Raw genomic sequence first — 26,011 nt, forward strand, 5'->3', positions numbered from 1 at the left:
GCATATGGTGAGGCGGTCGGGAACAGGATGAGCGGCATACCAAGGAAAAGGGTGGGAGGCGGCCTTTCGATTTCGTAGGTCTATTGAGACCCTCCTCTTGACAGGAGTTCATATCTAATAATTAGTTACTCGCTTTATAATAAAGATGAAGCAGAAGCACCCCCGGGTTGCTTCGCTCGCTATCCATGTCGCAGCAGCATCAGCGCCTGTTTAAACGTCAGGTGGCAGGCCAATCTTGCCCAGAACATCGGCAAGGACCCGTCCGTCGCCATCGTTCCGAATGGTATCCCACTCGGCCTCGCTCTTGACCAACGCCGTCCCAGCCAGCACCGTCCCGTTGAGACTCAGCGTGCCCACGAGGTCCCCACTACTCGAGACGATGGTGGCGCCCTCGGCCCGTCGCGGGCAAATGACCAACGTATTCCGCGTCATGGCCATGTTGTAGCTGATCTGCGCGGGCTCGCCTTCCATCCATGCTGCACCCTTGACGCCCTCGCCCTCGCCCTCGCCCTCGTCCACCTCGGTTCCCGGGAGAGAATGGTCCCGCATGGCCTCGACCGCCTGCCGATACAGCGCCAGGTAGGTCGCATGGAGTTCTTCTGCCGTCACCCCGGGTGAAATGGCCCGCGCAAAGGTCCTGAATGGTGTCTCAAACGATTGGGCTCCCGTGAGCCGGTTCGCGAGCACGTCCCAGGCCGAGGGGTCCTCCAGGCCCTCTTTCATCCGCGCCACGGGCAAGAGCTGCAGGTGTCTATGCGGCTGGCTGGCCCCGGAATGCGTGCCGCTGTTGAAGAAGGCGTAGAGGCCTCCTTCGGCGCCGTTCTCGTGGTAGGCTTCGATACAGGCGTAAGTCGCTTCCAAGTCATCTGGTTCGAGGAGGTGGGTTTGTGGCTTGAACTGCTTCGTGGCGAGGATGAAGTGTTCCGGGACGACGGCGAACTTGTTCAGAACGAGGTTATGGGCCGGGGGGAGGTCGGTGATGAAGAGCGGGCCATGTTCGGGGTTCTCGAAGGGGTCGAAGGGTTTGTGGGGGGCTCCAGGCTTGGGATCCGTGCGAGGGGCGGATGGTTTGTTCGCGAGAGCGGGCGAGAAGCGTAATTGAAACTGGAGAGCATGGAGTCAGTTTCCCGTAGGAGTCTAGAGCGGGTTGAGGAGGTCAGAGACCGTACCGGGATGGAATTGGGTGTGAGAAGCGTCACTTGGGTTGCGTAGTACGTCAGGTCGCCATTGGTTTTTGCGCGACTGAAGGCTGTCCGCACGAGATCCGGTAGGCCGTGAGGTGCTCTGATTGAAGACATGACGAGATGGATAGATGGTTTGCCGCGCGACAGGAACTGGACTAGGGCGAAGTGTCGAAGCGGTTGACGATATAATGGAATGGAGGGACGAGGAGACGAGGAGACGAGGAGACGAGGAGACGAGGAGACGAGGAGACGAGGAGACGAGGAGACGGACGAGGTCTGGAGAGTGGGGGTCATTCTATCGGGCCGCTGCCAGCTGGCGCATTGTCGAATGGTTACAATCATCCTTGCTCGCCAACTCAAAGATGACCGCAGCTGAAATCGAATGCGTACGAGGTTCATATAGGCCAAGAGGTCGATGTTTCAATCTATCATGTGCAGCCGTTTCTATCATGCGCCCAGATCTAGTCGTCCCACTCCTCATCGAGCTGGTCAATCAAGCGGTTCTCCTCTTCCCTGCTCCGACCGCGACGGGGGGATCCGTCGATATGGTGATAGCCGCGTCGTCTGGGAATAAGCCGAGCACACGAAGATGTGGCGATGATGAACATGTCCTAATGGGAAGAGCAGAGAGATTAGAGTCTGTGGAACAAAGGAAAACGCACGCAGAACGTGGGACCTACGCAGATGAAGCTCCAGATGCCGAACCACAGGGTATAGTTGGGGAGCTGGCGCCAGCCGCGGGCATGGGCCACGGTGCGCTGATAGAAGATGCCGCCGCCAAAGTAGACCAGCACCGTGATAGCGACGATGATGGCGAAGATGGTCCCTGGACCGACGCTGCCGGGCTGGTGGGGCTCGGCGCGGGCGCAGGCGTGCTGCGACCGCACCTCGAAGAAGTAGGCGCAGTCGTCCGGGTCAGCGGCCACGAACGAGATGCCGGCCTGGCCTCCGATGTGTTCGGGTTCGCAGCGGAACGAAAGAGTGGCCGACTTGCGCCGGGGGCGGTGGTCGGCCTTGTCGTCTTTCTTCCCCTCCGCTCTTCCCTTGGCTTTCGTATCGTCTTGGTCGTTCGTGATGTACGTGTCGTCGTGTTTTGTGCCATCATTATCGTCGTCGGTATCGGGTAAGGAGGCTTCGGAAGGCAAGGCGCGGATCATCCTCTTCCGGTTCTTGGACTTGGATTCTCCGCAGGGCGAACCGTCGGTGTATTGCAGGACCACCATGCGACCATGGCTGGTAAGGTTAAGGGATTGTTGCCTGGGGCGCCCCAAGGTAATCAGTCCGAGTCACCCACATATATCAGGGGAAGAGGCGACCAACCCTATAGAGTAAATCTCGCCCTTGTACGTGTAATAGGCGCTGACGTTCTTCCAGTCATCCTTGCCCAGACCGACGACGTCCTCGACCGGGTCTACCACGGGCCCACAGATGTTCAGGGTAAAGTTGCGTCCATAGTCGTAGCCTCGGACGTGATAATCTTCGGTGGGGCCGCGCTTTCTCGACTTTCCTTCGCCCGGTTTCCTGGCCGTGGCGGGGCTCAAGTCGAAGAAGGCGCCGGTGCTGTGGGAATAGGCTGTGCATGCGGGTTGTGACGCTGTCGTGGTTGTCTTTGTTTTGGAGTCGGAGGCGAGGCCCGGCGAAGCGGTTAGGAGAGCGAGTGCGAGGGAAAAGTGTGAGGTCCGCATCGTGTCTCTGGTTTGTCAAACGAGTGAATGCTTCGACACGATCGAGCGCCTGGCGCGTGACAGACGCGTCGACTTGGAAGTCGTTTTATACAAATTCCGAAGGGTAAGGGTACGACCGTGTATTGTCTCGTAGGAAATGGAGGATTAGTTTCGACGGCGCAATCGACGTGGCTTCAACTTGAATCGAACAGCGTCCTGGGTTTGTACGTGGCTTAACGATAAACTTCACGAGACATTCGAGGACAAGGCGACAAGGCGAAGCCACATGGTCATTGCAGCCGTCAGCCTTACATGGATGCATGATGATTGGATGAGACGATACCCTTGATACAAGAGACCAGGTATTCTGCCGAATGGACCGAAGATTTTCCGTCTCAGATACCAATGAAGAGAAGAGGACAATCACTGTTCGGCTTTGGTATATGGACAGGAATTGAGTATCCAGCTGCAAGTAGGTAAAAGCAGCCAACAGAGGACGTGATCTTCATACCTAGGCTGTATAGAGTACCGAGTGTATCGTTTTATCGCAAAGTATGCATCGTAAGAGCCGGTTCGTCAGCTTCCGATGGGTTGAGTCCGAGTACGAGATATACGACACATACGAGATGATGGTTTGTAATTTCCAGGTGGTCCGTGAACCGGAACTCGGGTTCCTCCGAGCCTTTCTATTCCAACCAGAAGCTCTGTGGTGGTCCAATCAACATCGTCCGCATCATCGAAGGGGACTTGTCAATCTCCCCCTCAGCCCATCCGGATACCATCTTCTCCGGGATCAACCCCCTCTCAACTTTGCATTTGGGCTCCTGTATTCGTGGTGGTCTGAACTACTGACCCAGCGATTGCGTCGATCCATTCTTGTACATATAGCCACTGGGCTGCCTGCGACGACGACGACGACGAGCCAGGACGAGACGCCTGACGCGACGCGAACGTTAAGGACGTGTCCAGCACCCTTTTTTTTTTTTTTTTTTTCCCTCTTCTCCTTTCTCGGCTCACTCCTTCGCCGTTACAATCCATACCGAAAACATGGCGTCACAGTCTCAACAACCAACTTCAAAGGCGCCGCCTCATGGCTACCACTTTGGAGGCCCGTATGTTGCTCCTTGCCAATTGAAAGAAAACGATAGGACTAACCAAGTCTCCAGCATCGGCACCTTTGGCATCACCGTCATCCTCCCCGTCCTAGTCTACTTCTTCGCCTTCAGCTGCAACGATGTCACTGGCTGCCCCCCGCCGTCTCTTCTCGACCCTTTGACCTTCACCCTCGAACAATTCAAGCGCGAAGTCGGTTGGCCTGAAGAGGGCATCTTGGGCCTGGGTAGCGTCCACGCCACCATGATGGTTCTGGCCTACTATCTCCTCAATGCGCTGCTCTACCGCTTCCTTCCCGCGCTTGAAGTGGAGGGCGTCACCCTTGCTTGTGGCGGCAGGCTGAAGTACCGATTTAATTGTAGGTGGCTGGCAAAAAAAAAAAAAAAAAGAAAAAAGAAAAAAAAAAACGTCTTTTCCACCGACTAATCAAATGGTAGCTCTCTCCTCCAACTTGACCATCATTGGTATCTGCCTGGCAGGCACCCTCGCCCAGGGCGCCGAGTGGCCCGTCTGGGTGTACATCGCCGACAACTACATCCCCATCCTCACGGCCAACATGCTGATCGCCTTTGGCCTGGCCACTTTCGTCTACATCCGCAGCTTCAGCGTCAAGCCCGGCAACAAGGAGAACCGGGAACTGGCCGAGGGAGGCGCCACGGGCAATATCATCTACGACTGGTTCATCGGCCGGGAACTCAACCCCCGCGTCGTGCTCCCCGTCATTGGCGAGATTGACATCAAGCAGTGGATGGAGGTCCGCCCCGGGCTGCTGGGCTGGTCCGTGCTCAACTTTGCCTTTGTGGCCAAGCAGTACCGCACCTTTGGCTTCGCCTCCAACAGCATCGTCTTCATCGCCGTCATCCAGCTGCTGTACGTGGTCGACTGCTGGTACAACGAGCCGGCCATCCTGACCACCATCGACATCACCACCGACGGCTTCGGCTTCATGCTCTCGTTTGGCGACGTCGCCTGGCTGCCCTTCATCTACTCGACCCAGACGCGCTACCTGTCCATGTACCCGGTCCACCTGAGCGCGCTCGAGTTCTCCGCCATCGCCGCCGTCATCGCCCTGGCCTTTTACATCTTCCGCGCCTCCAACAACCAGAAGAACAGGTTCCGCACCAACCCCAACGACCCGCGCGTCGCCCACCTCCAGTACATGGAGACCAAGGCCGGCACCCGCCTCATCACCTCGGGCTGGTGGGGCGTCGCCCGCCACATCAACTACCTCGGCGACTGGCTGCAGGCCTGGCCCTACTCCCTGCCCACCGGCGTGGCTGGCTACCAGATCCTCTCGGCCGGCTCGGGGCTCGTCGACGCCGGCGTCGAGGGCGCCTTCAAGACCCTCGACGGTCGCGAGGTCGTCCAGGGCGCGGCCCGGGGCTGGGCCATCCCCATCACCTACTTTTACGTCGTCTACTTTGCCATCTTGCTCATCCACCGCGACCGCCGCGACGACGACAAGTGCTCGCGCAAGTACGGCGACGACTGGGAGAAGTACAAGAAGATTGTCCGATGGAGGATCTTGCCGGGCATTTATTAGTCACTTGGCTTGGCTCCTTTTATTTTGATCGACCCTCACGTCCTTCTTTTCACCCGCCTTGTTTTTCCGTTTCCGCTAGCGGGGGGCACACGTCAGCAATAGTGCCTAGGTAGCTGGGGTTGCGGTCGGGGTGTACAGTTTGTTCGCAGGACGAGTCAGCCCTGGGCCAACAGACGGGGCAGGGGCAGACTTTCTTGTTACGCGGTCACCGGGCACACCGAACTGACACATTCACGTCTTGGAGTTGCCATTTTAACGCTACTTGTTAGATAATACGTAATAATATGAGAACATCACCGACTTGACGTACCGTCGTGCATGCCCTATATGTGCGTATTAGTAATGTAGTAGCTGAATTCATTTCATCGCTTTTCCCAGCCATCGGTCTTCACGTGGTTTCGTGGCTATTCCGTCCTATACTTCAGCTGACGGTTTCACCCACATGGTTTGCAGGCTCACGGGTGAAATCAAACGTTGCCCGTCGAATGCCTTTGAATGTTGGGGATCAGCGGACCTGCAGATGACGGCGTGATTCCGGTCCCGACATCTCGGTAGTGATGTCAGCCCGGCGGTTCGGTCAGCCTCCGGCCCCAGGCCCCCAACGGTATGAGTACTTCGTACGAATAGTCGTCACGAGTCGCACATGGGATTTAGAGTTTCCCAGGGCTTCCGACTAAGCTGACTCGTCGGCCGTCATGCGCGTGAGACATGACATGGAAATCTCGCGGGTCCCACATGGTTCCCGTAGCGCTGCGATGAATTACATGGGATACTAAGCAAGTACATCCGCGCCAGCATGATAGCCTACAACGTACGTCGATTTGAGAGGCTGCTGTGATTATCAGGTTTGCTCCTTTCTAATGGCACATACATACAGATTCGAAGCAGAGAACGAATCTCACAAAAGACATCGGTTGGGAATCGAGAGACGTTGGCCTTCTTTCTCTTCTTCGGAATTCCCATCTCCCGTCCCCCGCCGTCTCCACTTGTGGAAACGGCCCGACCAGTGTCCCACGCGGCGGCATTGGTTAGCTCTCCTGCCTTCCTTCGATCGGTGGGGTTCCCGTTGGATCGTACGGACTTGACCTTATTGGGATGGCTTTGGATTTGAGGCATTCACCTATTCGTATGTTGGTGGGCGGCGCATGGACATTTACCGGGCACCGGAATGCCCGGTTCTCGGTACAGCCTCCCTTGACCTCTCGATTTGTTATCTCCGCTTACGACATGCGGGGTCGTGAGGGGAAAGCTGAACTCCATGGGGCCGGCTGCAGAAGGTGCATACGTACTCAGTACGATACTCATAGTGTACAACGTACGTTGTACAGCCTCGGTATAACCGACCTGACTCAATTCGAAAGGTCGAAAAAGATCCGATTTGTCAACTTGATAGGTAGGCAGGGGATTGAGAAAGGAAGAAACAAACAGCATCGCTCATCGGATGATAATGGGATGCAATATGAGAAAGTTCGTGATGGTTCTACGAAATATTCCCGGACTAAATCAGAGTGGCCCATGCGCTAATATCATAGCTGTGCAAGGCATTGGAGCGGTTATGGAGCGAGGAAGCAGGGGAAAGAACCCCCAGAACGGTTCAACGGAGCTTCTACCGAAGTACGAATAGTACCAGACGCGTACAACGTACTTGTATACGTACCGGTACCTTTCCTCCTTTCTTGACACACTGGCAGACGTCATGCAGATCAGCATTGGCCCATCATCATTTCGGGAATTCGCTGCCACTGCCTCTTCCCTCTGCCTTCCCCCGGTAGTGCCTTCCTCATATTTTTGGCATGTGTACATGTACTTAGCAGCACGGTAACACTGAGCTGTCTGACACGGGAACGACGTCGTTGTACGTGCAACTTGAGAATATAAAGGTAGGTACGTTGTACGTGGACAGTACCTATACTCTGAATGTCACCTTCCTCGTCCCACAGTATGCCATCGTCATCGGCCCTTTTCACCCCAGCGTACCACTGCGCCCCACCCTGACTTGCGTCGCTCCTTCCCCACCCTCCCGGCGCGAAGCCCTAAAAGGCTAGCCCAGGTGCCACAATCACTTGGTCCCCGTTACAAGCCACAGGAACAGGGGCTGGAGCTAACGGCAAGACAACCGAACCGAGGACGACCTTTTTTTCTCCCTCCTTCAACGCTCCAACTTCAGTGTCCTCCCCATAATCCGACCATTTGGGTGCGGCACAGGCACAGCGCCGAGACAAGAGCCACATCGGCAGTTGGTAATCCCACCTCCCGCCTCCCATCTCTTCACCATGCGTCTCCACCATATATCGATGGCGTGAGAGGAGGCCGGTTCGGGGCAAGAGGAGCCAAGCGTCCCGAGCATAGCTGTGGCCGAGGACGACATCGGAACGAATCGATGCTCTGGACTGTCTTCACCCCATGCCTCAATCGAGTCGTGAACAAGCTGGCCACGGAGGTTTAGTCGCCTAGGTAGGCCGCCGAGTCAGACGGCTGCCCACTTGGTCCTTCAAAGGTACTACCAGAGTCCATGTGGTGGCAAACCAACTGACAACACCACACTACGGATATCCTCATGGTCCCCCCGTCTCGTCCAGGGCCCCAGCCCCAGCCTACACTACGGACTGCAGTCAACGGGCCGCGACTCCATCGCCCGACTTCCCCCTCCCCTCCCGAAGCACGCGCGCCTTGTCCGGCTTCCCCATCTCCCCAGTCCCCACTGCAGCTAATCACCCCGACGTTACCTTGGCCGGGTCCGTTTTCATTATCTCTCGCATCATCTCGCTCGCCTCTCCAGATTTTGGTCCTGATCGGCGTCCGATCTCCTTTCTTGTCGTCGGTCGACTCGGGGCAATCAGGAAATCTAACCAATTCCCCACTCGCATTTCTTTTCCCCCTTTGCGAGTATAAAATAAATCATGGTCCATGCCGCCCCCCTTCTGCATGGTGCCGAGTATGGAATGTCTCACAACAGATCTCACAACAGATACCACTCGCGAGGCACATACGAATTACGGTTTAGCCTTCAGGAAATCTGAATCGCGTTCGAACCCAAGATCTATCCATTCCAATTCCTGTTTCCCATTGGCTCGAAAACAAGACGCGTTTGGAACACAAGAGGTCGCTTCACTATGAAGTCTCCTTCTGTCTTGACTGCCCTCCTGGCAGTCACTGGGCCTGTGGCACTCGCTAGCCCAGTGGGTGACACATCTTACTTGACCAAGGTTGGTTCCCCCAAGCGTTCCTTCTTCCGCACTACACCTCGCCACCCTCGTCCTCGCTGTTTGTTCCCTTGCCGTTATAGAATAGACTGTCGAGACTGTCAAGAGAGACCGGGCCATTGTGGTTCCCGTGGGTGTCTGGGAGTCTCCTCCTCCACCAACTTGACCAGCCTGGATGAAGTCGCTATAAGCAAGCAACGGCTCTCTCCTTTTCTTTCTACCCATTCACTTCCCAACCCCCCATCTCGAGATCTCGGGGACAGCGTGGATCCCAACAAATATCAGCTAGCATCCTTTTCTTCATTACTCGCCCTGTATTCGTTTCCACCGCTCCATCGCGCTCCATCCCTGCCTACGTCATACTACCCACGTCGTCATGGCTCGACTGGGACTTTTGTTCCAGCTCGTAAGCAGCTTCAGTTTCGTTTTTGCTAACGCCTACAACCACCAGCGACAAAACGACACCAACGGCGGCCTCGCCTATTCACCCCCTTACTATCCTTCACCATGGATGGATCCCGAGGCTGATGGCTGGGAATCCGCCTACGCCCAGGCCAGGGCTGTCGTCGAGGACATGTCTCTCCTCGAAAAAGTGAACCTGACCACCGGCGTTGGCTGGATGAGCGGGCCCTGCGTCGGCAACGTCGGCTCCATCCCTCGTCTCGGCTGGCGCGGTCTCTGCATGCAGGACGGTCCCCAGGGCATCCGTTTCGCCGACTACGTCTCCTACTTCACCTCCAGCCAGCTCGCGGCCGCCACCTTTGACCGCGGCCTCCTCTACCAGCGTGGAAACGCCATTGCCAGCGAGGCAAAGGCCAAAGGCGTCGACGTGCTCCTGGGCCCTTCGGTTGGCGCTCTTGGCCGGATCCCCGCCGCCGGTCGGAACTGGGAGGGTCTTGGCAGCGACCCCTATCTTGCCGGTGTTGCTGCCGCTGAAACCGTCAAGGGCATCCAGGATGCTGGTGTCGTGGCCAACGTGAAGCATTACATTGTCAACGAGCAAGGTGGGTTTTTTCTCCCTCCGCCGCTTCGTTGTCACCTCCCCTCACTGACCTCGCCTTCTTTCTGCAGAGCACTTCCGTCAATCTGGTGAGGCTCGGGACTACGGCTTCGATATCTCCGAGAGCTTGTCCTCCAATGTCGATGACAAGACCATGCACGAGGTCTACCTGTGGCCCTTTGCCGATGCCATCCGCGCCGGCGCCGGTAGCATCATGTGCTCGTACCAGCAGGCAAGTTTCCCCGTTCCAAAGTGTACCGTGCCGTCATTCCCTCGCTAACCATGGTGGCCATCGACAGATCAACAACAGCTACGGCTGCCAAAACTCATACCTGCTCAACGGCATCCTGAAGCACGAGCTGGGCTTCCAGGGTTTCGTGCTCAGTGACTGGCAAGCCCAGCACACGGGTGCCGCGTCGGCCGTCGCCGGTCTGGACATGACCATGCCCGGTGACACCACCTTTGAATCGGGAGTCTCCTTTTGGGGGGGCAACTTGACCAACGCCGTTCTCAATGGCACCGTGCCCGAATACCGCCTGGACGACATGGTCACGCGTATCCTTGCCGCCTGGTTCAAGGTCGGAAACTCCCTGGACGAGGTCGAAGATGTCAACTTCTCGTCCTGGACGCGTGATACCGTGGGTCCCGCCTATTTCTCCGCCAACGAGGGTGTGGGTGTCATCAACCAGCACATCGACGTTCGTGACAACCACGGGGACATGATTCGCAGCCACGCCGCCCGCGGCACTGTGCTTCTGAAGAACGAGGGCGCCCTGCCGCTCGACAAGCCCAAGTTCGTCGCCGTCGTCGGAGAGGATGCCGGTCCCCGCTCCGTCGGCCCGAACGGCTGCGCCGACCAGGGCTGCAACGACGGGACTCTGGCGGCCGGATGGGGCTCGGGTACCTCGAGCTTCCCCTACCTCGTCACCCCCGACAGCGCGCTGCAGAAGAAGGCCCTGGAGGACGGTTCGCGCTACGAGAGCATCCTCAGCAACTGGGCGCACGACGCCACGGTCAAGCTCGTATCCGAGGCCGACGCCACGGCCATTGTCTTTGTCAACGCCAACTCGGGCGAGGGCTACCTCTCGGTCGAGGGTAACATGGGCGACCGGAACAACCTCACGCTCTGGAACGGGGGCGACGAGCTGATCAAGCGTGTGGCCGGCGTCAACCCCAACACCATTGTCGTTATCCACTCGGGCGGCCCCGTCCTCGTCACCGACTGGTATGACCATCCCAACGTCACGGCCATTGTTTGGGCCGGCCTACCCGGGCAGGAGTCGGGCAACGCCATCACCGACGTACTGTACGGTCGCGTCAACCCGGCCGGCAGGACGCCGTTCACCTGGGGTCCCACCGAGGAGAGCTACGGTGTCAAGTTGCTGACCGAGCCCAACAACGGCAACGGCGCGCCGCAGGACGACTTTACCGAGGGCGTCCTGATTGATTACCGGTGGTTCGACAAGCAGACCGAGGACGACGACATTGGGGTCACGTACGCCGACGGCAACGAGAAGGCCCCCGTGTTCGAGTTTGGCTACGGTCTCTCGTATACCAACTTTGACTACTCGGATCTCCGCATCGAGAAGAAGGACCCTCGTCCGTACAAACCCACCACGGGCGAGACGGCACCGGCGCCCAAGTTGAGCGGCAACTACAGCCAGAACTACGAGGACTACGTGTTCCCCTCGGACGAGTTCCCCTACGTCCGCAAGCATATCTACCCGTACCTCAATTCGTCGGACCCCGAGGAGGCCTTGGCCGATCCCCATTACGGCCTCACGGCCGAGGAGTTCCTGCCGCCCGGTGCGCTCGACAGCTCGGCGCAGCCCAAGCTACCGGCTTCGGGTCCCAACGGTGGCAACCGCCAGCTGTGGGACACAATGTATACCGTCTACGCCACGATCACGAACACGGGCGACATTGTGGGCGACGAGGTGCCGCAGCTCTACGTTTCCCTCGGCGGACCCGACGACCCTCCCAAGGTCCTCCGCGGCTTCGACCGCATTCGCATCGACCCTGGCCAGTCGGAGACGTTCCGGGCCGACCTGAAGCGGCGCGATCTTAGCAGCTGGGACGTGGTGACGCAGAACTGGGTCATCACCGACTACCCCAAGACGGTCTATGTCGGCAGCTCGTCGCGCAAGCTTCCCCTCAGCGCCACGCTCGAGTAGGATTTGACTGCGCTGTATCCCATCAGTGGATGCGTGGTGCAAGTGACGCGACCACGGACATGTGCCGAAGTTGCCCTCGAGGCACCAATTCGGCGGGTCTCGCCGGGGCATGTTGGTTGAGGACGCCCTCACAATAGTGCCGCGCTGTCCTTCGTTAGAAGAGATGGACTCGCTCGGCTAGGCCGACACTAGGCCAACGCTAGACCCTTTACCTAGACTACTTGATCCTAGAGTCGTGTGGTCCCTTGGACACTACCACGGATCGCACACCAATGCTCGCTTTAGACCAGATTAGGAGCCAGGACAGTTTCCCGGCCCAGAAAAGTTATAACTTATTCTATAGCCCGGCAGTCCGGGTCATTCACTGTACATACTTTTAGTGGTATTTCTAATGAATAGACGACATGGGAAAAGGATATCATGGCGGGAAGTCGACAGCAAGTCCTGGTGTTTGAATCTCCGATTGTCTTCGATTGCCCAATTGTCCCTCCGATTGTCCCTCCGATTGTCCCTCCGATCGCCTCCGACTCTTCTCCGAGGTCCGATGAGATGCCCCACCAGCACCCCGCACTCCGCATTCCGATTGCCGACGCTGATGTCATAGTCATCCCCACGTTCTACACGTGACCTTTGGCTACTTTGTACTTTGTAGGTATTCTTTTACTTGCGACAGCTTTGCAACGGCTCTTGCCTCCTCCAAGTCACGATAACGAGTGTACAATTTGACCATGGCAGCCTCAAAGACCTTGGCCGCTCGAATCAAGGTACAGGAAAGTCCTGACTGTTCCCTATCCCTGAGGACCCCTGCTAACAAGGACTCCGCGCACGACTCCAGCTCGCCAACGGCGAAACCATCCCGCAGATCCACCTGGGACTCTACATGATGTCCGGCAGGGAGGCGACGGCGTCGGTACGGTGGGCGCTGGCGGCGGGGTACCGCGGGTTCGACTGCGCGCAGATGTACCACAACGAGCGGGAGGCCGGGCGGGCGATCCGGGCGTACCTCGAGGACGGGGAGGCGAACAAGGAAGGGCTGAAGCGGGAGGACGTGTTTTACACGAGCAAGCTGGCGAGCAATAGCGCTTCGTACGACGAGGTGCGGCGGTCGATTAGCAAGTCGGTGGAGGTGGCGGGGCTGGGGTACGTGGATCTGTTCCTGCTCCACAGCCCGTACGGGGGCAGGGAGGCGCGGTTGACGAGCTGGAGGGCGGTGGAGGATGCGATTGAGAGCGGGGAGGTGAGGATGGGGGGAGTGTCGAACTACGGGTCGAGGCATGTCGAGGAGTTGATGGGGTCCAGGCCGCGTGTGGCGCCCGTGGTGAACCAGATTGAGGTGCACCCGTTTAACACGCAGGTGGGGATCCGGGAGACGTGCGGGAGGTATGGGATCGCGGTGGAGGCGTATGCGCCGCTTGTGAGGGGGATGAGGATGAGGCATCCTGTTATTGGGGCTTTGGCGGAGAAGTATGCGTGTTCACCTGCGCAGTTGCTTGTTAGGTGAGTGGACGTTACCGTTTCCCCTTTGTTGGATGGACGGGTGGTTTGACAGTCGAGTTTGGTTTGCTGATGCGATGCATTACTAGGTGGTCGATCCAGCATGGCTTCATCACACTGCCCAAGACGTCGCGGAAGGAGAGGTTGGTTGAGAATGCCGATGTTGGGGGATTCGAGATTTCTGCCGAGGATATGGAAAAGATGGACGGCTTGGATGAGGGGCTGGTGACGGACTGGTAAGTCTCTCGTCGTGGGTGAAGGAGAGGACGGCTGATGCTAACTGACTGACCATTAGGGATCCGACTGATGCGCCTTAAGGATGGGCCAGGAATCTCGTTGTCTTGGTGGTTTGGGCCTCTGAGGCGCATTCTCCCAAACAGGACCAGCCGATGGAAGCTGGAATGACTGCCGTCGAGGCTATAATGGCATGTCAGCATTCGTTATTTCTTTCATAAACAGAAAGATACAATAAACATGCCCCGTTCCCCCTACTGGGTTGACTATAGCGGCTCGGTAACACCGAGGGATTCTGATATGCTGTCCAGTTCCGACTCGGCCGATAGAGGTCAGACTTTCGGGAGTTCAACTGGGTGGTCCAAGAATAAGACGCCTAGGGTTAATAGACAGCGAAAACTAGACATGTCCCCCAGGCATGGCTACCAAAGGCCGTGGCATTGGCGCGCCAATGAATGACCATCATGGCCGCAGGTGATCGTCGAACGGAATCTGCAAAGCAGACCAGTTCTCTCACCTAATCAACGGTGTTAATTCCCCCGGGGTGCCCTCCATCATTCCGAACCATGCGGGGGTTGCATACAGACACCGAGAAATACCCCTGTGCCAGCTGAGATCTGCATATCTGCCGAGATGCGCTTGGTGCGGGTAATGAGGCAGCCCTTGACCGGGAAGGACGAGGAGACAATGGCAGCGCCGTCAGAACTGGCTCAACTCTAGCAGGAAGCCCGAGGGTTATAAAAGGAGGTTCAGGGTATGATACGCCGTTGACATGGCTCATGCCAGGACAAAACCTCCAACTGGGCATCTCTCTTAGTCCCATGAACCACGCATGCGTAGACACTCAGTAACAGGTAAAGACTATGAAGCTCCTTTATCCGGGTCGCCTTCTACTCGGACTTGCCACTCTCGGCTTCCAGGGCTACTCTCATGCGTCCACCCCTACCCCTGACTTGGCTGCACCATTTGCCCTCAGCCAACTTTCCCTCGGCGACGGCGACTGGGTCAACCATCAAGAACGTACCCTGACATACGCCAAGTGGATCGATCTCGACCGAATCCTCTACGTCTTCCGCCAAAACCACGGCCTCGATACGCAGGGCGCCGAGCCCAACGGCGGCTGGGATGCGCCCAGCTTTCCTTTCCGGAGCCACTTCCAGGGCCACTTCTTAACGACGTGGGCGCACTGCTACGCCGTCCTTGACGACCCGGAATGCCGAGACCGCGCCAACTACGTCGTCGACGAGCTGGCCAAGTGCCAGGCCAACAATGAGGCCGTGGGCTTCACCCCGGGCTACCTCAGCGGGTTCCCCGAGTCGGAGATTGAAAAGGTCGAGAACCGCACCCTCAGCAACGGCAACGTGCCCTACTACGCCATCCACAAAACAATGGCCGGCCTCTTGGACGTGTACCAGCTCGTGGGAAACCAACAGGCCCTCGACGTCCTGCTGGGCATCACCGGCTGGGTGGATGCCCGCACGAGCCGTCTCAGCCACGACGAGATGCAAGAGTCCCTCGAGACCGAGTTTGGCGGCATGAACGAGGTCTTCGCCGACATGGCCCGCCGCCTACCGGACGAGGACACCGAGCTTTTCATCGACCTCGCCAAGCGCTTCGACCACGAGCGCCTCTTCGAACCCCTGGCCGCCGGACGGGACGAGCTGGAGGGCCTCCACGCCAACACCCAAATCCCCAAGTGGACCGGCGCCGTGCTCGAGTACAAGGCCACGGGCGACGAGCGGTACCTCGCCATCGCGCGCAACGCCTGGCGCATGACCGTGTCGGCGCACTCGTACGCCATCGGGGCCAACAGCGTGGCGGAGCACTTCCGCGCGCCGGACGCCATTGCGGATTTCCTGCACGACGACACCGCCGAGGCGTGCAACAGCTACAACATGCTCAAGCTCACGCGTGAGCTCTGGACGCTGACGCCGGACGACACGGCCTACTTTGACTTTTACGAGGTCGCGCTGCTGAACCACCTCATCGGACAGCAGGACCCGACGAGCGAGCACGGCCATGTCACGTACTTCACGCCCCTGAACCCGGGTGGACGGCGCGGCATCGGGCCTGTCTGGGGAGGGGGCACGTTTTCGACCGACCACGACTCGTTCTGGTGCTGCCAGGGCACGGCGCTGGAGACGAACACCAAGCTGATGGACTCGATTTACTTCCACGACGAGGAGTCGCTCTACGTCAACTTGTTTGTTGCTTCTAGACTGGACTGGTCGCAGCGAGGGGTGCGGGTTAGCCAGACGACGAGGTATCCGGCCGAGGATACCACGACGCTCACGTTCACGGGAGAAGCGTCGCGGTTTGTCCTGCGGGTGCGGATCCCCGCCTGGGCTGAGGATGCCGCGATTACGGTCAACGGGCAGCCCGTGAACGGCACTTTCGAGGCGGGCACCTATGCTGCGGTTGATAGGCGGTGGGAGGACGGGGATGAGGTGTCTGTTCGGTTGCCCATGTCGTTGCGCCTCATCCCGGCGAACGATGACCCCGACGTCGCGGCTGTGGCTTTCGGTCCGACCATCCTGGCAGGGGATTATGGCGACACGGAACTGGGGGAGAGGCCTTCGCTCGACCTCGGTTCCGTCAGGCGGCTGGGCACTTGGCCGTCTGGTCTTGTGTTTGAGGGGTCTGCTAGTACTGGGCCGGTATTGCTTGGTGCGTTTAATGCCGCTCAGGGGTTCAACTACAACACCTACTGGAACGTGACTGGCGAGCTGTTCTAGTCATTACTCGACCCTGGGAGGCCATGGCGGGATTTGTTCGAATAGACGCATCGTACTGAACTCAGGGGCTGTCTTGATCGTCGCATAACATCTGCTGGGGTCAATATATATATCATGCAATGAGTATTGAGTGTAAGGTGAGACCAGACTCTGTATGTAGTAGATGGTGGATGAGTTATTGCCGCATATTGTGACGTGAAGCTGTGATCAACCGAACCGAGCTGTATAGATATAATAGATTGCCTTGATCCCACACCTCAGGCTCGTAGGAGGCTAAGCTATATATAGGCTATGCCTCGGCTATATATAACCAATAGGAATCCCTTTGTAGTAGCCTGTTTTATCCATAAGCCATACCAGCTCTAGTGGCTAATGGCCTAGGAGCTTGGAATCCTAAGTCCGCGCTGCGTAGCCGTATCGGTATAACTATATTTATATGTTACGGGTTAACCCCGTAGAGATAATCCGGTAGAGCACCGGATCTTCCGACTAATTATATTACGCGTATAGGGGGGGTCGTATTATTGCAAACAGCGTACAACTCAATTACGTAGAAATAAGCGATCGATCTGTTTATTTAATTAACTCTATGGAAATCTCTGATTATAGTGCTAAGTTCCTGCCCTTATTCCTGCGGCAGATCCACTCCCACTTTCGGGCCCGGAATAACCCGCTCCGAACCTGTTTTAGGCCAGCCTATACGACACACCCCCGTAACTAAATAACTATATAATAGTTACTTAGTTAACGTTATTTATAGGCGTCTTCCATCGATATATCCCCTTCTATAACGTCCACGTAGCTCCTATTAAACTTCTTTTCCAGCTCCTCTAGATACTCCAGTAAGATCTCCTCTAGCTTATTTATATAGAGACGTCCCTGTATATCCATCACTCCCACCTATTTCCTAAAGCTTATAAACTTTTCCCCGGACAGGACCTTCGTTAATCCATTAGCGATTATATCGGCGCTTATAACATAACTAACTTTAATCCTTCCACTCTGCTACGCCTCTCGTAACCAGCAGTTATATATATCCATATACCATAGTCGTGTATTTAATTAAGCGATCTCCGCCGTTAGTAGGCGTATTATTTAGCGATTATCGTATCCTATCTTTAATTATAGATCATCGAATATTATACCTATCGCCTCTAATAGCCTCTTTATGAATATCCCTTCCTTTGCACCTTATACTAGTAAGAGCAGCTCTGCCTTTATTATTAAAGTGGTTACTATTACTTACTTATTAGCTTACTAGGCTATAATGCCTCTAAATAGGCGTATTATAAACGCCTAACTACTTTTTCGATTAATTAAATTATCCGTAAAGGACGCGTTAGTAAATACCTCGATAAAGTCGCTACCACCTAGTTCTACGGCGTAGGTCTATATAGCTAGCAGGTATCGGATTAAATAGTCGGCTACTTTATAATACTAATAGCTCGGATTTATATTAAATCTATAAAGTCGGGATACTATAAAGGCGATATCGGGGCGTATAATCACTATAGCGTATAGAATTAATCCTATCTTTCGTTAATAGCTTTTAACGGTAATAGACTTCCTAGTATACGGTAATAGCTCTGCCGGCGTTATAGGGCTTATAGGTTTATAGTTAGATACCGTTAATAATAAATATCCTACCTTCACGATATAATCGCGTTATAATAGCTATATCCTCCTAGATAGACGGTCCCGAATAACCTTAATCCTAAGGAACCACTATAGTAGCTGCCCGCCTTATAGGGCATAATGCTTTTATAGGCTCGCGATAGCCTATTCTATCTCTTCCCTAAAATCTTCCTTAAAGCCGATTACGATATCGTCTATATAGAAGAATAGAATCAGCCCACGGCGTATAAAGCAGCAGGGCTCTTATAGCACTATCTTAAACCCGTCTCTTTTTAGCACTTCTATAATATACTTTTACTATAGCAGTAAAGACTCCCTTAGCCCGTATAACGCCTTCTTTAGTAATAGCAGTTAACCCGGCACCGCGGTCCCGGGCAGGAACCGTATATATATATTATAGGGCAGAGGGGCGTGTATAAAGGCGTTAATAACGTTATACTATATTAAGGATAGATTAAAGCGAGCGGCGATCGCTATTAACGATCTAAAAGACCGACTAGCGAGAGTGGCTGTATATATATCTTCTAATAAGTCCTAATACTATTAATCTCCACGGACCACTAATCTAGCCTTATACTTCTATAGAAAACCGTGCTTATTAAACTTATAGGTTATCACCTATATATAGCCTAGCACCTAATACCCCTTCGCCCTATCTTTCGGCACCGTGATCAATAAGTCTATCTCTTTATAACTCTTTAGGTAATCCTATTAGGCTTATCGGAATAGGATTTTATATAGGTGGTCTTTAAGGTCTCGTTAATTTCTTAGAGGGGCCGGTAATTACTTATAGTGTATCTTATAGTAGGGTCTTTTAAGTGCCTTTTTAATTTTTAACTTCGTTAGTAGCTTACTATTTAAATTACGGACTAATAGGGCATATCTTCCTATATTAAAAGCAGAGATCCAGACTTAGTTACTACTATAGCTTCGAAATTTAGCTCCCCCCTGCTTTATAGGCATATAGCCCGTAAAAGCAGCCGCTATAAGCCCTACCTAAGGAGGGGGTACGCTCGGAGGTATCAGGGTCCTTCCCTTATTAAAGGGTAAAGAGGCGCTTCTCCTTCTTTTCGCGCGCTCGGCGATCCTTATAGTGCTTAATTAGGAGATTAAGTTCCGCCGATAATAGAGTACGGGGGGGGGGGGCGGCTCTTAAGGTCTTTAATATCGAATTAGAGTCCTACTCGGATAACTTAGGGGGTCCTTTAGTCGTGTAGAGGTCCTATTATAGGATTATAAATATCCGGGTTAGTTTGTCCACGAATCTTAAATTCGGGGTTACTATCTTCTTCTTTTTCTAACTCGGGCGTAAGGGATTACTCGCGTTCGGCGCTTAATAGCCCGGCTTCGGCTCTTTCGCCAGAGGGAAAAGTATCCTGAGTACGAATAATAATAATATACTTAGGGAGTATCTTAGGTACTAATTAAGGAGTAGTACTAGGATCTAAGAATAATAAGTCTTTTAACCTCTTAACGGTAGGTTTTATATAAGGAGTAAAGAGGGTTATTAAGACTATAATAAGAATAGGTCACGAAGCTAGCCTTAAGGGGGGGATAATTATAAGATTATTTGTTAAGCCCCTTTAACTCAGGACTTAACGCGAAATGCCCTATTTAAGGACTAGTAACTATCCTCCCTAGAATCGGTATATAATAACCTAAGGCTCTAAGATTATAGGTCTTAGGCCAGCTTAATAATTCTAAAACATAACTCGGTCCTAAATATCCCTAGGGTTAACCTTAGTACCGGCTCCGGGTTCTTAACACATTCCTTAACGCCTCTAAGCCCTATCCGATTCCCTTAAATGGAATATCCCTGATAATAACCCTTTACCGAGATTATCTAATTATATACTAATTTATTAGGAAATTAATATTAAGGATAACTTCTTTTATTATAATTATCGCGATACTATAGGCTATATTAAATACCTCTTTATTCCCCCGAAATCAGCTATTATACTACTCTAGCAGGCGCCTAATATCCTTATTATCGACGCTACCTATAAAATAAATAAATTCAAGATACCACTACTTAATTTTTACGGGATATTATTACTCTAAAAAGCCTTTTCGACTATAATGGTTTTCTTAGATAAAGAGAAGGAGACTTAATACACTTAGGCTCTTAAGACTCTAATAAGGTATATCCTCGCTACCGGGGTCTCTTTACTATATTATATTATTATGGGTTAAGAACTTACTAAAATAAATACCCTAAAATCCTATATAAATCTCGGATCAGTCCCTAATCTTCTATGTTATTAGCACATTAATATAAATATGCTTATAAAGACTAAGGCGTTTTTCCCTAAGCTAACTAAGTCAATTAATAGCCGGATTATTCGTTACCCCTCCTTCTAAGCCTTCTTAAAGGACTAAAACTCTTTAATTAAGAGTTAAATAAAAAAGATATTCACGTAGCGACTCCGAGACTTCTAGTAATAGGGAAAGCACCTAGTAAACGCAGTTAATTACGCTATATTAACCTAGATCGAGCCTTAGAAAAAGAAGATCGTGGATTACTTCGTAAATTAAGTACTTTACTTCGGTAACTAAACCACATTTATCCCTAAGTCTTTATATACTAGTCTTAAACGATATAACCATTTATCCATGGGTAGCCTAATAACTATTTCCCGTAGCTAAATGCTATACTAAAAGATGTAAGAGGAGGATATAACGCTTAAGAGGGTCCGCCGAATTAATAGAGTAGACTTTTCTATAGCCGGTTTTCTCTTTAGCCTTATTAGTTCATAGCTTATTCTATAGGACCTTAAACGAGTTAAGATTAAGCTTAGTTTACTAGCGAAGATCTATAAAAAGAATCTATCGCGAGATCTAGCCTTAGGGCCTTATTAGCCTTATATTATCACAACCTCTATAGCCCTACCCTGCTAGTATATACTATTTTAGTACCTACGCGACTCTAAGCCGATTAATATCGTGTTATTTAACGTTTACTAATAATAGAATCGCTCCGGCGTTAATACTAATACCACGCTTAGGCCTACTACACTAGGCCCCCTAGAACTAATAATAATTTAAGGGGAAGGCCGGCTAAAAGTAGCTATTATAATATCTACCGTGGGGAAAAGGAAGGGCCAGGGCCAGAACAGTATAAGGCGGCTATTATCGGCGTTTAAAATCGCGGCCGTAAAGGAATAACGCGATACTATTGATATTAACGCCCTCCCGCCGTTAACAGCCCCGGCTACCCTAATCCTAGTATATAGGGCAGGCACACAGGCTCCCTATATATCGGCGAGAATCTTCGATTAATTCAAGACGATTACCGAGGTATCCTTATAGAATTAAAGATTAAAGGTTATTTCACCTAAGTTTAAGGGCGAAATAGATAAGTTAGTAAGGATAGCCAAGGAGGAAACTCGGCTAATTAAAGAGAGGGCGGAATTAAGTGAATTAAAGGCGATATTCATAGCTTAGATAGATACTGATTACTTCCTTAGATCGATATTCTAGAATACCTATTTATATATTCTAATAATACATTTAATTTACTACTTAAGATATATATATAAATTAGCTATAGTACTTAGGGAGATAAGGGGTGGCGTTATAAACCCATATCCAGCCACATTCTATAGCCCGGATATCAATTCGTCTAGGCTCCCCAGTCGGGCCCTTTTTTTTATTACACGAAGAACTCCACAGTGTATCTTTCTTTATCCGGCGCTAACGGAGAGGCCGTGTCGTGCAACATGGGTTCTTGACTCAGGCCAGGGATGTCTCGACACAGTACCCAAGGGGAATTCAGAACTGTCCTTAATGTCGTCCGCCATCAATATAGAACACCAGCCAGCCACCGTCACACCCACACAGTCTGACCCTTGTCGTCAACAAAATACTCCCGCTGCGTTTCCATATCTAAATAAATTAGTAACCCGTCCTCGGTATACCGGTAGAACGTGCCAGAGTCAGGATCCATATGGTAGCCACGGGCGTCCTCGCTGTTTCCTGCGTAGTTGCTACTAGAGGCGGCCACATCCTTCTTCTTCGAGGACTTTTTCCGGAGCTCTACCATAATTCCTTTGTCTTTTCCTTTGCCTTTGGAAAGGTTTGGGGTGGCAGTGATTCTGTTCGATGCCACCCATTCTGAAACAAACTTCTCGTCGAGCCATTGTGCGTCGACTCCCAGTTCCTCCGCTGTTGCAGGGCGGGTCTGTATGACCGGAAAATCCTGCTTGGACGGCACTACTCTTCCGTCAGGGTACACGTGCAGCGACAGTCCAGACCCCTTAAAGTCTTCGCCACGGCGTAGGGCTACTGAGGCGTGAAATGGATCGGCTGTCTTGGGTGTCGCGTGGGGAGATCCACTACCCAGAAAATATGTTAGCATTGTGATCCTGAAACAGGCCGAAGGCGTAGCTCTTTACTTACTTGAGCCTGGCATAGGGTATCTTTTCCAGCTTCCGTGCAAGGTCTGGACGTGTTTGCCGTAATGTTTCGACGTATTCGTCGACGCAAGCCGAGACCCATGGGAGCTTCTTGCCCTTAAATTTCAGATCCTTTAACTTTGCTAAGGTCGACTTCATTGCTTCTCACCGAAAATCCTCAAGCACGTTGTAAATAAGAGGATCGAGCGGTCATCACGTACGGGAGCTAGCGTGCAGGGGACGATTCAATACTTAAGTTATTTGCTTCCCCTCCTCAAGACGGCATATGCCAGGATATAAGACCGTCAAGGGACAGACGGCGCTTCCTCAGCCAGTCATCCGTAGCCGCCCTCGCTTCCAACTTCCAACGCGTGGGGCGGCAATGCTTAGTTTCTAGTCACACCTGTCACAATGTAAGGTGACCCTACACTCAGACGAGGTTCATATGCCATTGCCCAATTTAAGTAAGGTAGCAGTGTTGCCCTGGCCGGCTAAGGGATGAAATGGCATGACCCTCACCTTTTCTCCTCAGGGTGTTCAGTGCTCCCCTTCGAGACAGTGGACTGTGGATTAGATGGGGGCGAGTATGCCAGTTGCCAATAATTACAGGAGCGGTTCCCATAATAAATGCGGCCCGGCCCATCTATGTCAGATACAGTCCGAGTATTAATCGCACTGTCCATCCACTTGTCGGATCGGATCATTAAAGCAGCCGACCATGCACTAGCTGGTGATGCAGCAACCGGATCCCACACTTGCCATCCCGCAACGCGCCCACAACCATGACCAGGCCACGTTCGATCTGGCGAACATTGTCCTGCATCACGAGGAGTCGGCCACATCCACCAATTCGGTCAGTGTCAACCGCCTCTTTTATAAACGAACCTATCGAAGAGGAGTTACTTGCCAGCGATCGGCTCGATCGCTTCCACCCCACAAGTCCCGGCCAAGTCTTAGACAACCGGTTCAAGACAATTGTCAAGCTCGGCTTTGGCGCCGGATCGACTGTTTGGCTGGCCGAAAACCTGAAGTTGTAAGCTAGTCCTCCAGACTCGAACCCCTTTCATCATGCCATTACTGAATTAAGCGACCAGTAAGCGGTGGGTCAAATCGTCCCTTCCTCGCTATGTCAGCATCAAGATCCCGGCTCTGGACACAGATGCATCTGGCGAGTTAGTCAAGTCGAGACGCATCAGTAACGCACAAGCGTCGCATGATGGCCTGTCATTTATCCGGCTACCGATCGACAGCTTTGAACTCCAGGGACCGCATGGCACTCATCTCTGTCTCGTATACGAGCCCATGAGAGAGACCCTCTTTCACTTCCAGCGCAGATTACCCGACCAACGGTTAGGCCCCCCACTCTTCAAGTCTTACATGTTCATGATTCTCGAGGCACTGGACTACCTCCACACTCATTGCCACCTCATTCACACGGATATCAAAGACGACAACATCCTCATCACCATCGAGAATGACAAGCTGCTGGCTGATTTTGCAAGTCACCATGAGAAATGTTCGCAACCAAGGCATGTTCGAGCAGTAGATGGGCGCGTGACCTACCTCTCGCAAGATGACTTCGGTTCGCTTCAAGGGGGGAGACTTCTCCCTAAGTTGTCCGACTTCAATCTCAGCTTCCCCGGTCTTCCCGGAGACAAAGGACATCTATCAGCCATCCAGTCCCATCGGTACCGTGCCCCGGAGGTCCTGCTGGGTTGTCCGTGGTCATATAGCGTTGACATCTGGAATCTTGGCCTCCTCGTCAGTATTCTCTTATCCGCCGGGAAGCCATTGTACTAATGGTCAGTAGATGTGGAATCTTCTGGAGGACGTCAGTCTGTTCGACAAGCCTGCCAACGAGAGCGGCGAATACGACGCGCATATCCATCTCGCTCAAATAGTTTCTCTCCTGGGAGAACCCCCAGAGACACTAGTCAAGCGGGAACGACTTTACGGAAAGGCCAGACTCGGCAGAACAATCCTGAACCTCCGAGGCGAGGCATGCGGGACGATGAATGAGTTCTGGGGAGGGCCCTTCTTTGACGATGATGGTACGGTCAGCTCCTCGCGCCCTCTTTGGTGTTTATGCTACGTAGTTAGATGGTGATATCTGCTAACACGTCTGACCCATAGGCAAGATACTTCGAAGAGATCTAGTAAATGAAGGCAGGAAGTTGTCCGACACGGTGACGGTACTGACCTGCCATGAAAAGGAGGCATTTCTTGACTTTGCTTCCGGAATGCTCCAGTGGCTGCCCGAGAACAGGAAGACCGCCAAGGAACTCCTTGAACATCCTTTCCTCGCATCTTGCTACGAAGGCTGGGAGCCAGAGGAGGAAATGTCCTGACTTGGTGGATGTCGTAGTTAGTAATTGCTATCTCTAGAATACTATAGTGGTACAGTGGGTCTTAGCAAGTAACGAGTAAATAATACCACTAACGCGTACCTACGCGTCTTATTATTTTCAACACCATCAACCCATTAACTTTAAAAATTCATTAAAAATCAACTATGCCTCTAATTACGCCGCGCGTTGAGTATTCGCCTTATAAACAGACCCTGATTGCCTAGGCCTATCGCGATAGGCTTAGTTAAAAGGCGATCGCGATTAAATTCGATATATCCCCCGGGTTAATATAGGGTATCGCGAACCGCTATTAGTAATAGACTTTAGCCCGGTTAAATAAACGCTCTAGCCGGCCCCCCGCGATAAAGGTTTATAAAAAAAGACGTATCCTATAGTTAATTACTATCGACCCTTTCGTTCTACCTAGTTAGTTAATTACTGGGTGCGCGCTATCTTATTCTAGGTCCACTCTATTAAAATACCTTAAAGAGGAAGGTGTTCTATACCTTCGCGCGCTACGCCGGCCAAAACTAGCTGAATCGCACGCGCGCAGACGTCTAGAGTGGTTAATTAAGTACGCCGTAAAGCCCCTATTATAGTGGAAACAGGTTATCTTTTTAGATAAAACCATAGTCGCGCGCGGCGAAGGAGAGAGGCAGAAATAGGTTTCCTGCCGCCGTGTAAGTTAAGTTTATCGTTATATTATACCTTTACTAATAGTTTTATAGGGAAAGAGACTTCTAAAGGATATAGTCTAGCCTCGGGGCAAGCTAACGCGCTATTTATAAATATTCTAGGGTGCTTTTTTGTATTTGTCCCCCTTCCAGGGGACCTAAATTCGGCGCGCGGCGGCGTTACCGGAGCCGTTATTCGCGATACCCTTAAAGAGCACCTGCCTACGATATGCTAGCCGGATAGCGTATTCGTTTAAGATAACGCCTGCACTTACACGGCGCGCGTTATTTAAGATTGGTTACGCCCCTGGGCTAAAGAGAACGGTATCGTACTGCTAGACTGGCCGCCGTATTCGCCTGATCTTAATCTTATCGAAAATCTATAGAAACTGCTAAAGGAGAGGATCTGTTTAAAGTATCCGGAGCTCTCGGATATAAAGACTAACGACGCATTATATAATCTGCTCTGCCAGGCCGCGATCGAAGTGTAGGACGATTTTAAAGACAAGCTTCTAGAGGACTTAATACTATTAATGCCGCGGAGGCTCGCTGCTTGTATCGAGGCTAGGGGATGGAATATAAAGTATTAGAAAGATATAACTAGATATTTCCA

General features: G+C 52.7%; 10 protein-coding genes across 10 annotated transcripts; 6 read left to right on the forward strand and 4 right to left on the reverse strand.

Annotated features, from left to right (window-relative positions):
- Positions 1-17: 17 nt before the first annotated feature.
- On the reverse strand, positions 18-621 carry ACRALDRAFT_1065988 (uncharacterized protein). Its single transcript, XM_071017260.1, has one exon. The coding sequence runs from the start codon at positions 547-549 to the stop codon at positions 211-213; it is 339 nt and encodes a 112-aa protein (XP_070872079.1). The 5' UTR covers positions 550-621; the 3' UTR covers positions 18-210.
- A 1,024-nt stretch (positions 622-1,645) lies between these two features.
- ACRALDRAFT_2044715 (uncharacterized protein) lies at positions 1,646-2,869 on the reverse strand (the record flags this gene model as incomplete). Its single annotated transcript, XM_071021460.1, has 3 exons — positions 1,646-1,795; positions 1,865-2,441; positions 2,505-2,869. 3 exons carry the CDS (start codon positions 2,867-2,869, stop codon positions 1,646-1,648), a joined length of 1,092 nt encoding a protein of 363 aa, XP_070872080.1.
- Positions 2,870-3,402: 533 nt separating this feature from the next.
- ACRALDRAFT_213363 (uncharacterized protein) lies at positions 3,403-3,788 on the forward strand (the record flags this gene model as incomplete). Its single annotated transcript, XM_071024068.1, has 3 exons — positions 3,403-3,495; positions 3,530-3,680; positions 3,706-3,788. 3 exons carry the CDS (start codon positions 3,403-3,405, stop codon positions 3,786-3,788), a joined length of 327 nt encoding a protein of 108 aa, XP_070872081.1.
- On the forward strand, positions 3,620-5,816 carry ACRALDRAFT_1078049 (uncharacterized protein). The gene is made up of 3 exons (XM_071018726.1): positions 3,620-3,960; positions 4,015-4,319; positions 4,399-5,816. The coding sequence occupies exons 1-3, from the start codon at positions 3,896-3,898 to the stop codon at positions 5,502-5,504; spliced, it is 1,476 nt and encodes a 491-aa protein (XP_070872082.1). The 5' UTR covers positions 3,620-3,895; the 3' UTR covers positions 5,505-5,816.
- Positions 5,817-8,617: 2,801 nt separating this feature from the next.
- ACRALDRAFT_2044717 (glycoside hydrolase family 3 protein) lies at positions 8,618-11,881 on the forward strand (the record flags this gene model as incomplete). The annotated part of the gene is made up of 4 exons (XM_071021461.1): positions 8,618-8,710; positions 9,159-9,711; positions 9,779-9,939; positions 10,007-11,881. 4 exons carry the CDS (start codon positions 8,618-8,620, stop codon positions 11,879-11,881), a joined length of 2,682 nt encoding a protein of 893 aa, XP_070872083.1.
- Positions 11,882-12,698: 817 nt separating this feature from the next.
- ACRALDRAFT_1036876 (uncharacterized protein) lies at positions 12,699-13,615 on the forward strand (the record flags this gene model as incomplete). Its single annotated transcript, XM_071015042.1, has 2 exons — positions 12,699-13,378; positions 13,465-13,615. Coding segments are annotated over 2 exons (831 nt in total), but the record flags the coding sequence as incomplete, so codon positions are not given.
- A 73-nt stretch (positions 13,616-13,688) lies between these two features.
- On the reverse strand, positions 13,689-14,383 carry ACRALDRAFT_213367 (uncharacterized protein; the record flags this gene model as incomplete). The annotated part of the gene is made up of 5 exons (XM_071024070.1): positions 13,689-13,792; positions 13,850-13,961; positions 14,010-14,101; positions 14,175-14,314; positions 14,373-14,383. 5 exons carry the CDS (start codon positions 14,381-14,383, stop codon positions 13,689-13,691), a joined length of 459 nt encoding a protein of 152 aa, XP_070872085.1.
- Positions 14,384-14,419: 36 nt separating this feature from the next.
- On the forward strand, positions 14,420-16,498 carry ACRALDRAFT_1052812 (uncharacterized protein). The gene has a single exon (XM_071015755.1). It carries the CDS (start codon positions 14,473-14,475, stop codon positions 16,342-16,344), a length of 1,872 nt encoding a protein of 623 aa, XP_070872086.1. The 5' UTR covers positions 14,420-14,472; the 3' UTR covers positions 16,345-16,498.
- Positions 16,499-21,562: 5,064 nt separating this feature from the next.
- On the reverse strand, positions 21,563-22,600 carry ACRALDRAFT_1065993 (uncharacterized protein). The gene is made up of 2 exons (XM_071017261.1): positions 22,381-22,600; positions 21,563-22,316 (listed from the first exon to the last, which is right to left on the reverse strand). Exons 1-2 carry the CDS (start codon positions 22,533-22,535, stop codon positions 21,809-21,811), a joined length of 663 nt encoding a protein of 220 aa, XP_070872087.1. The 5' UTR covers positions 22,536-22,600; the 3' UTR covers positions 21,563-21,808.
- Positions 22,601-23,153: 553 nt separating this feature from the next.
- ACRALDRAFT_1045064 (uncharacterized protein) lies at positions 23,154-24,854 on the forward strand. Its single transcript, XM_071015381.1, has 4 exons — positions 23,154-23,409; positions 23,471-24,137; positions 24,187-24,427; positions 24,510-24,854. Exons 1-4 carry the CDS (start codon positions 23,159-23,161, stop codon positions 24,722-24,724), a joined length of 1,374 nt encoding a protein of 457 aa, XP_070872088.1. The 5' UTR covers positions 23,154-23,158; the 3' UTR covers positions 24,725-24,854.
- Positions 24,855-26,011: the final 1,157 nt, after the last annotated feature.

The sequence above is a fragment of the Sodiomyces alcalophilus genome (genome assembly GCF_042370955.1).
Source record: "Sodiomyces alcalophilus JCM 7366 unplaced genomic scaffold ACRALscaffold_8, whole genome shotgun sequence".
NCBI lineage: Eukaryota > Fungi > Ascomycota > Sordariomycetes > Glomerellales > Plectosphaerellaceae > Sodiomyces > Sodiomyces alcalophilus.